At 36.1% G+C, this 13,564-nt stretch overlaps 1 protein-coding gene across 1 annotated transcript in view; it reads right to left on the bottom strand.

The window, feature by feature from the left end:
• LOC113038411 (A disintegrin and metalloproteinase with thrombospondin motifs 2-like) overlaps nucleotides 1-13,564 on the bottom strand; it is an 85,343-nt gene that overhangs the window by 15,339 nt on the left and 56,440 nt on the right. The window contains exons 5-13 of the mRNA XM_026195784.1: nucleotides 8,048-8,131; nucleotides 7,245-7,401; nucleotides 6,927-7,032; nucleotides 5,753-5,896; nucleotides 5,511-5,643; nucleotides 3,082-3,195; nucleotides 2,836-2,981; nucleotides 2,572-2,747; nucleotides 450-583 (exon numbers count right to left, since the gene is read on the bottom strand). Coding sequence (XP_026051569.1) covers nucleotides 450-583; nucleotides 2,572-2,747; nucleotides 2,836-2,981; nucleotides 3,082-3,195; nucleotides 5,511-5,643; nucleotides 5,753-5,896; nucleotides 6,927-7,032; nucleotides 7,245-7,401; nucleotides 8,048-8,131 — 1,194 coding nt within the window. The remainder of the gene's footprint in view (nucleotides 1-449; nucleotides 584-2,571; nucleotides 2,748-2,835; nucleotides 2,982-3,081; nucleotides 3,196-5,510; nucleotides 5,644-5,752; nucleotides 5,897-6,926; nucleotides 7,033-7,244; nucleotides 7,402-8,047; nucleotides 8,132-13,564) is intronic.

Raw genomic sequence — 13,564 nt, 5'->3', positions numbered from 1 at the left:
ATCAATAAACATTAAAAGGCAGGAAACACTCTTGAGCACACAACTGCATGGAAACAATCACAGTTCCCATATTTCCCTAGGTGAGTGCCAGCGCTGGTGCACATTCAAACCCAGCTTTTTCCAGACATTCATATCCCTCTCAGATTATAAAGCAATACATCTTGGAATGCACTTCAGCTTTTAATTCCACTAGCAAAACACTGAGATCTAAGCATGTACTTGATCAATCAGGACCTTGCAGTCATATATTCCACCAATAATAGAACTAGTTAAACACAGACCATTGAAAACAATGTCCTGTTCTAGAGAATCAACAATTTACCAGGCAGTGAGAAGTGGAAAGGCCTCAGAATGCTGAGATTAGGCCTGATATTATTCATTCTATGGCATTTTGGAGGATGAACTTCAATGATGGATGGTTTATGTGGGTGTGTTTGAATAACCTTTACCTCACACTCCCCACGCACACACACGCTGTAAGGGTCTTTATAGGAACAACGTGTGCCATCATGCACCATTCTCTTCATGGAGACCACATCTCCAGATTCTTTTGACTGGCAGTACAGTTGACATCTCTCTTCAGCTGTCCAAAAAACAGACCACAGACAAATTCATACAATTCATATTTGTTTGAGCACACCGTAAGATTCCACTCAACACTAGATGTAAGATAATGCTCATATCCCCAAATGGATTAATAAATATAATAATTTTTAATAATGCAATAATGAATCATTGTTATGGTTAAGTTATATTTTCAATCCTGGTAATATGTTCATATTGTACTTTTCAGTGTGAATTACCATTTAAATGTTCGGCAAGGTTAAAAACAAACAAACAAAAAAAAAAAACATAATAAATGACTTTTATTTTGCCAAGGGTGCTTTAAATTGTTCAAAAGTCACAGTAGAGATGTTTACATTACTACTAAAAGCTTTGACCAAAACAATGATGTTCTTTTAGACTTTCCATACAACAAAGAATTCTAACAATTCAATTATTGCTGAAAATTCAACTTAACCATCACAGGAATGACATTTAAAATGACATTCTAAAATTGTACAGTTATACTACAATAACATTTTATATTACCGTTAATATAAATAACAATATTACCGTTTTTACAGTATTTTTGATCATTAATACTTGTGAAATGTAAGCAATCGGCCTGACAGAATGTATTAAAATGTTTGTGTGCTACAACCACACTTTAGTGTAAGTACTACTGTAATCAATTACATTGTTACATCTAGACATTTCATATGGACAGATTTAGTAAGAATGCCACTGATATCAGATTTGGTGTGTAAAGATAATTATTTTAGAGTCTTAAAAGAAGGTGTCTGCTACATAATAATCATAAAAAATAATTAAATAGAAAAAACAAAAACCAGTGTCTCCACTGCAACCTTGTTCTTACTGTATGTGCAGTGAAAACAAGATTGTTTTCTCCTCTCAGCAGTAGAGCAGGAGGCTGGAGTGGTTATTAGCTGGCAACCTGCATTCCCTTTATTGTAGCAGTAATTCGGTCCCAGCGGATAACTGGAGATGCTGTTGCTGCTTAATCACATTTCCATGTACTTTTCTTCCAGCCGCTGCTGTCCAGCTTTTGGCTGATGCCCTTCTCAGTGACTGGGCCAAACTTTTGCCAAATGTTTCCAAGCAGCTAAGAGCAACTCTTCAGTTAAGTAACAACCCTATTACTCTTTCTGAAGTCTTAATGTTGAAGTTACCAAATAAAGACATAAAAACTAGAAAAACCATGACCCTGAAGGAGAGATACAGACACTTTTTTTCCAGACAGTTTTGATTTCATCCTTTCCATGAATATATGTTCCATTTTCTGTTTTGTTCTGCATTAAGATTTGGTGGCATGACATAAAACTATGAGACTTGTTTCCGCAGTGGGATAAAAAAATTTTTTATCTCTCAATTCTGAGAAGAAAAGTCAGAAAGTCAGAATTGTGAGATATGAACATTTGTGTGATATGTAGTTTTTAGAAAAATGTTAAAATTGTTAGATAAATACACATTTTTTTTCTTCGTGGAAAAAATGTTTGTGCTAGTTAACAGTGTATTTACTAACTTTTGATCTCAAAAATGTACAGGTAAATGTTGAGATTAACTTTAAGTTTAAGAAATGCTATAGAAGTATTGTTCATTGTTAGTTCATACTAACTAATGTAGTTAACTAATGTAAAGAAATTAAACCTTATTGTATTTATTACCAATAGAAAAAAATGCAGAAGCATAAAGCCACACAAAAATGCAAAAAAAAAACAAAAACAAAAAAAAACCACCTAAAACACAAATATATTTTTCTTAGCTCTTATATGTTATGGAAACATTTACAGAAAAAGTAAGTTTGTGAATGATGTTTAAAAAGCACATTTCTTTGAAGGAAAGATGAAAGGTGTCCAAGACACATGGCGGACATCAGGAAGCATTAAAAAAGTATAATACCATGTGACTGTGCCAATGTTTTTTTTCCACCAGCATAATATGAGACTGAACAAAAACGGAAAATGATTTGGAAAGGAATAACACTAAATAAATCAGCTCATCACTCACGTTCAGAATGCTCGTAGGGCAACCAATGGTGTTTGGTGCCGTCATGCTCAAAGTGGGGGTTCCACATTTTGCACTGCTCCTCTCTAAAGTCAGCCAGGGCCTTTTCACACTCCTCCATGTTACAGAGCTGGAACTCATAGTTGTTTCCATAACAAGTGCGCCCCCCGTTGGACGGACTACAACATAGAACAGATTTGTTCATGTTGACAGAGGTGAAATGTGAGAACACGAGAATACCACTTTCACCGATTTGAAGACACTCACATTGGGTTGTTACACTCTCGAGTTCGGAACTGTACTCCACCACCACAGGTACGAGAACAGGAGCCAAACTTGGTCCACTGACCCCAGTGGCCATCCTGCCTAAGAATGTCTGGCGTCAGCTTGATACAGTGACCCTTAAAACAGTGCTGGAGAAGAAAAAAAAAGAGAAAGGGAGAAAAGAATGTGAAATGGTATCTGGTATTCTGGTTCTGGGTATATGCTCAGATTCTGAGTATAAGGTCTAACCTTTCCTGCTGCACACTTGGTCCCATCAATAGGTGGGCCCTTCTTGGTCTTGCAGAAGAAAGGGTTCTCGGGGTGGCTGCACCACAGCTGCTTGCAAGGATCGTAGGTGCTGTACTAAAAGAAACAGTCATGCTCGCATTCATACACACAGACCATGTGACCAGCCCAGATTTACATGCCCGCATGGCGGCAGGGAAATGGGAAAGTGGCAGAAGTCTTGTTTTTCAAATGTTTTATTTTGCTTTTCTTGTTTGCAGATTAATTATCTGCTTGCACCTGCATAAACAACATTATTTCATATTATAGAAGATAAGAATCCAGAAATGTTTCTATTTTGCATTATTTTTCAAACTGATCATATTTTTTTTTTTAAATCTTTATCTTACTTTTCATTACAGGAAACCATGAATAAACCATTAATGGGCAAAATGTTTTATTTAATGTGCCAGAAATTCGTTGTCAATACACAATCTTTAAAGGGGTCATATAATGTTGCAAAAAAACAAAAACAAAAAAACATTATGTTGTGTTTTTGGTGTAATGTAATGTGTTTATGAAGTTTAATATTAAAAACAACAACAACAAACAAAAAATAATAATTTTCCACATAATGTACATTATTGTTGTTCCTCTATGCCCCGCCTTTCTTAAACGCGTCAATTTTTACAAAGCTCATCGTTCTGTAAAGAGTGGTATACGAAATGTATATATAATGAAACAAATGAAAAAGAGAAATATCAGGTGGGAAATGTCGAGTTCTGTGTCTCCGCAGCACAGCAGTGTAGTGTACAGTACATTGATCGGCACATGCTCATCCCAGACAGAGAGTGCAGAAGTGAAGCCCTCCCTCCCTTTCCAGTGGTGTTTGTCTTGGTGCTGAGGTGAGTGTTGATGAACAAAAAACTAAGCTACAGTACCTGTGCCTCGAATGTACAGCTAATTATCTAAAAGAAAAAAAGGCAAATATAGTTAATTTGTCTTGCTAACAAGCATGACCCATGAGAGCTACAATGTAAGTTAGCTAAAGTTTAGCTAACTAGCAGGTTAGACCAGTGCATGTTCTTTCAATGCATGATTCAGTTCACTTATGTTTTAGACACAATATTGACTGTTTTTGCTCTATTTCGCCAACAAATATACTTCCAATTTGTGTCTCTAAGCAACATGAACCCGATTTGTTCCTGAATGAATCAACTGTTTAAATGATTCGGTTCAGTCGCAATGACCCAATTATTAACGGTGACTTGCTGCTACACACTGGTGGTTTTAATTTCACATTTATAATATCTTTTTTTTTTTTTTTTAAATATCAGTATCCACATTTTATGTTTAAAATATCAAAACAGTATTAATGCATTTGTAACTGCAGGTTAAATAAATTCAATACATTAAAAACCTTCATGTCCTGCTTTAAACAGTGTGTAAATTCACCTACTGTAAATGCCACTTCAGATACAGCTTCTGTGCTTTCTCTGCATTGCAAAGATGAATTTTGTCAATACTGATTTAATTTGCTTGTTAACAGACCAAATGACTTATTATTCTAACTGGCTGATTCAATTTAAGAATTAGACTGAAAAAATGAAGCACACTTTTAGAAAAAAAGGGCTTCATAAAGGTAAAAATTTCCTCAGCGACCAGCACAGATCAGTTCTAGGCGTGATGAAGCAGATATCGTCCTCTTTTGGAAGGCCAAACAAAGTAGTTTTGCTTTCACAATGAAGTGCACACCATCTCTACAACGGCGGCGACAGCAGCCACAACAGAATCAAAGTTACGCCTTCTTTCTTTGGGTGAACATTTGGGCAGTGTTATGCAAATCTTTCCACATCGTGACATAGACGTGGGGAATGACTCTTAAATTTTTATAAGGAATATTTCTTTGCATTTTAGACTTTAGTCTTTGCAACTTTACAGATCTTCTTTATGCATCAAGAGCTTGTAACACTCCAAAGAGAAAGGAACATTTTAAATCGCATCATATGACCCCTTTAAGAATACTGAAAGTACAAATGTGCATCTATGAGAACAGTTTATAACTAATAATTAATAATTAATACTTTATAAGTAATAATATGTAGATCAGACAGATACTCATGATGATTAAAAAAGAAAGCAAGAACATAATTGTCTGCACAAAGAGTTACACGATCAATATAATAATTTGATTACATTTGATTAGTCACCTAGAAATAGTGCAGAATCTTAAATATTCTTCACTGTATTGAGATTTTCTTAAAATCATAATTATATGTCATGGGTTTCCTCTAGGTGAAATGTTTCAAACATTCCACATTTTCAGTATTATTTCATTATCTGAACTTGGACTCAGTATTACTAACTATAAATCTAACCAGTTAATGTGGTTGAATGTGGAGTGAGATGGCATGTCAGGTTAATTGGTGTGACAAAGTCTCTCTTTCACTCACCGCAGTGCACATCATGTAGCCCATGCCAAAGTCAAAGCGGCACTGGTCGTTCATAGAGTAATGCAGGCCCGGCAGCTGGGGCAGAGTTGGCCATTCATGATCAAAGGGATCATCACGCAGACAGTCATATGTACTGCATAAGTAATTGGATTATCTTAGAATGTGAAATCAAGGAACAGGATGCATAACAGAATATATTCATATACTACTAAGCAGGAAGCTACCATAACCAGAAAACTCACTGGAGATATCGCCTGAGCTCCTGTTGACTACATCGGGACCAATGAAAGCGGTGGAAGGCTGCTTGAACCAGAGGAGCCATTATACTCCCCATGGGAACCTCATCCCCGCACTCATTCGCCTGGCCGTCGTGCTCCATCCCCAGTCTGAATATAATAATTAACAAGCACACATTCACTCACTCAGTCTATACAATCATCTTCTGTAATGAATGGAAATGTGGGTGAAAGAATGGATATATGTAAAAAAAATATTGTGCATACTAGTATTATACAATTCAAACATACAACATATACACGACATCTTTATTTGCGATGATATACAAAATATTATCAAATATTTAAAAATGAATATTACAGAACTTTCAATTTTATTGACTGTTTTTGTGGCAGATTAACACTTCTCTAAATTAAAAAAAAATAAAAAATCTAAAGAAAATGATATTCAAAGATATTACCGTCCACCCAATAGCTTTTATATAGTTAAAGGTGCACTTTTATTTCAATATTTGAAAAGCTCTTTTGACCACAGTGTCGGACTGAGTCCCAAAACAAACTTGTAGCCAATCAGCAGTAAGGGCCATGTCTTGTAATGATAGAGAAAACGCTCAATTTGAGTGCACAGGATGGAGATTAGCAGATCGACATTAGATAGAGAGAGATGGCAGATAAAAAAGGGGGGAAATATCAGAAAAACAAAACATTAAAGATACGTTTTCCACTGTTGGAGAAGACTAAAGGAGCGGGAAGGGCTTGAATCAGACGCCGAGGTTGTGTTGTTTCATTTTGATAGGTGAGCAATATTGATTTTGCATTGTTTCACACTAGTTATCTGTTCTAGCTTTTGTCTGAATATGCTGATGTGTCATCATCACTTGTTTCTGCGATCAACGCTATGCCAGGGTTGTGTATGTACTCATCAAGACATTAAAATAGGGACGAGGTCATGTTGAAATATGTGCATTTTTGTTTTGGTGCTTTCAAATATCTACATTGTTTGGTAAAAATCACTTAGTGCACCATTAACTTTTTATGGTATGAACTGTAAATACTTAGCAGCTTGATTTGAGTTGAACTACTAGTTTTTATAATTAACTTAGGGCTTGACACTTTCATACTAGCTATCTCCAACACTGGTGGCATATTATGGAGGAAGGTTGTATCAAGTTTTTCTCACACGTGTCCTGTCTCATGGGCCACAACAAAAGCAGACGAGAAGCCATCCTCATGGTTCAGAGTGCAACTTCTCACAGGGTGACACATTCCTGTCACGGGAGCATAACCTGCAAAGAGAGAGAAGATACATTTTCATCAATGGTCTGTTGTTTATGTTGGCTCAAGTTGGTAAGTCTCTCAGTGAAAAAAAAAGAAGAAAAAAAAGTATGGTAAGATTACAGTTCTCTCCTTGTTACATTTATTTTAATTAGCCTGTATATCTGAGATTCTTGCATCATGTCATGTTTACATGTAAGTTTATAGAATCCAAAAGTATTACCTTGCATGCCAGTGGGCCCAAACTCTTGTCTGGTGAGGAAAATGGCATGATCGTGGTATTCTGCATCATTCTTGTCCTCTTTTTGCTGCAGGTAGGCCCAGCGGCAGACATTCTCCAGACTCTGAGAGGCGTTGCCCAGCTCAATCAAACCCATGGACTGACAATACCAACACAGATCATAGGTTAATACCGGACACTGTTATTTGAAACAGTTTCATTTCAGAAATCTGAAAATTTCAGTATTAGAATACTTAAGCAAAATGTATTAAAGCCAATTTTTGGTATCATTTTGGACATGTTTTCAAGAGAATTTTCAACAGTTTGATTTTAGAATTCTACTTGAGCTTTGAGAGTCTATTTATTAGTTCATTCATTCATTAAGTAATTAAATGCAAGGTGGTCCAAAGAATAAAGAAACTTAAACCTGCTGGCCAGGACTTTGGCACCACTTTGTATCTTGAAGTCAATAATCAAGCTTTTTCAATGTCAGTATGCTGTTGATTTATTTTTTAAACATTGTTATACATTTTTAATTCTAAGTTTCTTAGAAATTCAAGGCCTTTGCATCCATTACAAAATAAATCCAAAAACCCAACTTTGAATCTGCCTTGGCTACAGTGGTGAAACTTTCCTTTTGAGATCCCAAAATTATACTTCAATACCGTTTCTGTTGGACAGCTACTGGAATCATACACCAGCTATTTTTTCATAGATAAGATATTTTTGTACTTTGAAGTGTTGTTGATACAACCACAGTCATCCAAAAGTTTTGGATGGAAGGAAACCGGCTGATGCCGTCTTACCTTGGAGGAGCAGAGCATCATGATTCTAACCAGGACAACATTAATATGGGCACCCAGGGAGCTGTCCTGATAAATCTCATTCACCTGTGGAACAATTCATAAGAAAACAAAGGATAAACAAGTAGAAATGTAACACAAACATAGCCTTACTACAGAGAGCCTGGATGTGACGAATGGATGTGTAATTTGTCTGGACAGTAACACGGCTACGAAAATTATGTAGGCAGGAAAAACTGTCACAGTGCCAGAGGTGTTCTGAGAAGTTAGAGAGTTTAACAGGAAAAAGCTGAGTTTACTGCCTGTGAGCTGAAAAATGCATAGCACTTACCCTTACAGTCACTTTGAGAAGGATTTAGAACCCTGAACCCTCTCTTACAAAAGTGAACCATGATTTTACTACAGTACAAATAAAACCAAAAAACCATGGTTACTACATAGTTAAACCATGATAACCACAAATTAACCACGGTTTTGTTCTGCTCTCCATAGTCTAACCATGGCATTTGTAGTAAAACTATGGTTATACAAATGGCAATCATTATGCAAAAAGACAATATGCATTATTTAAAAAAAATGGTTTAGGACACTTTTATTATTGTAAAATCATGGTTAATTTTCATAAGGGCTGAGTCATTATTTACTGGTGGCTGGACATCTGTACAGATATTTATATATTTGTTGAAGTGCTATTATTATAAGTTCAGATTTAAAAAAATTAAATAAAATATTTATATATAAATATATATATATATATATATATATATATATATATATATATATATATATATATATATATATATATATATATATATATATATATATATATATATATATATATATATATATATATATATATATATATATACACATTTCTGCATAGTTTTTATGTATTTGGCCTTGGCAGAATTAGACATCACACAATCAGTTTGAAGGTCTGTCTACACAAGATTATGGCAGACAAGATTTCTTATGCATTCTGACACTCAAGTGCAGACTTGCTATTGCCACCAGATACACAGACATGCTGCTGTGAGCATGTAAGATATGCTGCTGCTGTGTAGATAAACATACATAAATTCTTTAGAAAATCTAGACAGGTGGAGCTGGGGGAAGTGGAAGGTTTAATATAAATATATCTATGAATAAATAAATAAGCAAACATGACATGCATATCTGCATCCCTTCATAAAAAACACATATTTGATCAATTTACCATGCTTACATATGACTTTGCTCCACTCATTTACAAAATAATCTGGTGCAACCTGGGAAGGTGCTGAGGCTTCAGCGAGATGACCAGAGTGATGAGAAAGAAAAGAAACACTGTACCACACACACTCATACACAAAGACAGTGACAGATGGATGACAGCTCGACTAGAGGCTGTTTAAAAATCAGAGTCTGATTAGGGAGAGCAGACACTTTAGAAATTCTAGCTATAGTTCCTTTAAAACACTCAAACCCTCCCCAGAATACAAAAAGATACAATTAGATGCCTATTCCTCATAATACCAATTGTTTTGTCAATAAAACTAAATCATCCCACTTTAGTTTACGGAACCAATTCTCACTAACAACTAACTATTAACAATGACTTTTGAATAAATCCAAATGTGCTGCTCATTAATAGTTAGCAGTTGTTAGGTTTAGGATTTAGAATAATGTCAAGAAGAAAAAGGTTATACAGTCCCTGACAAAAGTCTTGTTGCTTATCTATTTTGTAGAAACCCCTGCTGTTAACCTGACTTGTAATTAATCAATTGGTGTTAGAAATAGCTTATATGAAAAGCTAAAACCCTCCCAAATGATGTTTAATGCACTGAAATAAATTAGTTTCACTGAAAAAAGATTTATCATTTAATCAAGACAGAAAGGTCAAATTTTGGTAAGACAAAAGTTTTGTCGCCTCTAGAGAAATTGAACAAATTTACTGCAAATACAAAAATATTTCAGCAAATTAAGTAGTAGTGCTGTGAGATTCAAATTTAAAGGGTTAGTTCACCCAAAAATGAAAATTATGTCATTAATAACTCACCCTTATGCTGTTCCAAACATGTAAGACCTCCTTTTATCTTCGGAACACAGTTTAAGATATTTTAGATTTAGTCCGAGAGCTCTCAGTGCCTCCATTGAAGCTGTGTGTACGGTACACTGTCCATGTCCAGAAAGGTAAGAAAAACATCATCAGAGTAGTCCATGTGACATCAGAGGGTCAGTTGGAATTTTTTGAAGCATCGAAAATACATTTTGGTCCAAAAATAGCAAAAACGACGACTTTATTCAGCATTGTCTTCTCTTCCGTGTCTGTGTGAGAGAGAGTTCAAATCAAAGCAGTCTGGATATCCGGTTCACGAACGAATCATTCAGTTCACCAAATCAAACTGAATCGTTTTAAACGGTTCACATCTCTAATACGCATTAATCCACAAATGACTTAAGCTGTTAACTTTTTTAATGTGACTGACACTCCCTCTGAGTTCAAACAAACCAATATCCCGGAGTTCATGTACTCAAACAGTACATTGACTGAACTGCTGTGACTCTCTTCACAGCAGTTCAGTCAGTCTACTGTTTGAGTACATGAACTCCGGGATATTGGTTTGTTTGAACTCAGAGGGAGTGTCAGCCACATTTTAAAAAAAGTTAAGTCATTTGTGGATTAATGCATATTAGAGATGTGAACCGTTTAAAACGATTCTTTTTTTTTACTTTTAAAACAAATTATTTGTTCGCGAACCGGATATCCAGACTGTTTTGATTTGAACTCTCTCTCACACAGACACGGAAGAGAAGACAATGCTGAATAAAGTCGTCGTTTTTGCTATTTTTGGACCAAAATGTATTTTTGATGCTTCAAAAAATTCCAACGGACCCTCTTATGTCACATGGACTACTTTGATGATGTTTTTCTTACCTTTCTGGACATGGACAGTAGATCATACACACAGATTCAATGGAGGGACTGAGAGCTCTCGGACTAAATCTAAAATATCTTAAACTGTGTTACGAAGATAAAAGGAGGTCTTACATGTTTGGAACAGCATATGGGTGAGTTATTAATGACATAATTTTCATTTTTGGGCAAACTAACCCTTTAATATCTTGTATGACTTCCATGAGCTTGAATGACTGCATCCATGCGGTTTGGCAAGGATTCATACAATTTATTGATGAAGTCATCAGGAATAGCAAAGAAAGCAGTCTTGCATGCCTCCCAGAGTTCATCAATATTCTTTGGTTTCGTCTTCCATGCTTCCTCTTTCATCCTACCCCACATATGCTCAATGATGTTCATGTCTGGTGACTGGGCTGGCCAATCCTGGAGCATCTTGATCTTCTTCGCCTTGAGGAACTTTGATGTGGAGATGGAAGTATGCAATGGAGCACCATCCTGCTGCAGAATTAGGCCTCTTTTATGGTTGGAAATATAAGAGGTAGCTGAGATTTCTTGGCATATTAGACTGTTGATGTTGCCATCCACCCTGCAGATCTCTCGCACACCCCCATACTGGACGTAACCCCAGACCATGATTTTGCCGCCACCAAACTTCACTGTTTTCTTGGTGAATCTTGGATCCATGCGGGCTCCAGTAGATCTCCTGCAATATTTGCGGCAACTGTGGTGTAATTCAACAGAAGATTCATCTGAAAAATCCACATTCTGATACTTTTCCAGCGTCCATCCTTTGAGCCTTGGCAAATGCCACGGTATTTCAATTGTCTTTTGTTTAGTGCTGGCTTATGGGCACTAATTCGACCATGGAGGCCATTCCAAGACAGAATCCGACAAACCGTTCTGGTTGACACAGGGACTCCAGGTGACCAGGTCTTGTGGAGCTGTAGTGGAAAATGGGCTGGCCTTGGATTTTCAAGCCAACAAACGGTCCTCTAGAGCAGTTGTCTTGCGGGGTCTGCCTGACCTGGGCTTGTCAAAAACATCTCCAGTGTCTTCAAATGTTTTTTTTTATCGTCTGTACTTGATGCTGAGACACATTGAAGGTGTCTGCCATATCAGCAGTGGATGTGGTCTTCAGCCTCTTGATAATCAAAACTTTAGTCTCAGGGTGAATCTTAGGCATGTTTGCAGAGGCCTAGTTGCAGTTGATGTGGAGGTCTACTGTACTGGGGTTGTTTTTATACACACCGGAGACCTAATTGATCCACTATTAGTCAAAGGGGAAGCTCATATGACAGGGCGACAACACTTATGTCTTTGCAAAAATTGACTCAATGGGCTTTACCAAGCTGTGAATATTAGAATACTTTTTGACAGTTTCGTTTTGCACTGAAACATTATTACAAAAGCTGCTGGGATTAAAATGAGCCATTTCTTGTAAAAAAAATCTTGATTAGAAATATATTTCAGTGGCACTTCAGGTCAATTTGTATACAAGCGACAATACTTTTGTCAGGGACTGTATATGTGCTTTATAAGTACTAATAAACAGCCAATATGCTAGCAATAGGCATGCAAATAAGTAACTAGTTAATATTGAGAAATGGACCTTAAAATAAAATGCATATAGAGCACTGTGCTAGCAAGCAAGCAAGCGCAAGGTTGGGGGTTCGAATCCCCAGGAACACATGATATGTAAAAATTGATAGCCTGAATGCACTGTAAGTTGCTTTGGATAAAAGCGTCTGCTAGATGCATAAATTTAATTTAATTTAATTTTAATCTCAGATTTGACTAAAAGGAAAACTAAATATAAATCATGTGTATACGCATTTACACATATATACAGACAATATGGAGACAATTTATTGACATGTCATGAATGACTTATACATTTTAGAGTAACCAAATTATGAGTTTTAATGTATGTAATATTTTATTAAATATTTAATGTTATATAACATTTAAATGATCATTATTATATATTTATTATATGTATCCATTTTGTTAAGATACAAGTTCATTATCATTGTTGCTAAGAACGAAAACAGTTGCAATTTTAGTCTCTGAGAAACAGTGCCAGGTAACCCTGTTCCCACCTGAAAGCATGTATCTACTCAGATACTCAGTAATGACAGCTCTGTAACCTGGCATAAATGACTATTATCAGCACATACTCTCTTGTTTTTATTCTCTTCTCTCCCACACACATACACACACACCATACTAATCACCTCAGCAGCGAGTCTCTCATTAGCACTGGCTGTCTTTGGCCCTCTCCAGGACCCTGTCAGTATTTCATTAGTCTAGATCTCTGCTTGTAGCTGGCATGTAGCTAATTGACGAGTAAGAGGCCAAAGTGCCAGAAAATCATTAGGACTAAATTAATAATGCAGCGAGGTCTTCCATCGGAGCTTGTCTTCTGCTTAGCAACGGAACCATGCACCATGAAAAAAAAAAAAAAAAAAGAACATTGAGGGATTTGAAAAGGATAGAGTTGAAAAGTTGCAAGAGCTCACTTGAATACCCCAAGTACAAGAATGACAAGTGCTTTAGCTACACATATTACTTTAAGTGTGTTGAAGCATTACAAAATGTCACACTGCAGTTCATAACAGTAC

Source organism: Carassius auratus, chromosome 21, assembly GCF_003368295.1.
Source record: "Carassius auratus strain Wakin chromosome 21, ASM336829v1, whole genome shotgun sequence".
Classification (NCBI taxonomy): Eukaryota; Metazoa; Chordata; class Actinopteri; order Cypriniformes; family Cyprinidae; genus Carassius; species Carassius auratus.
This window is presented reverse-complemented; position numbering and strand designations above follow the sequence as displayed.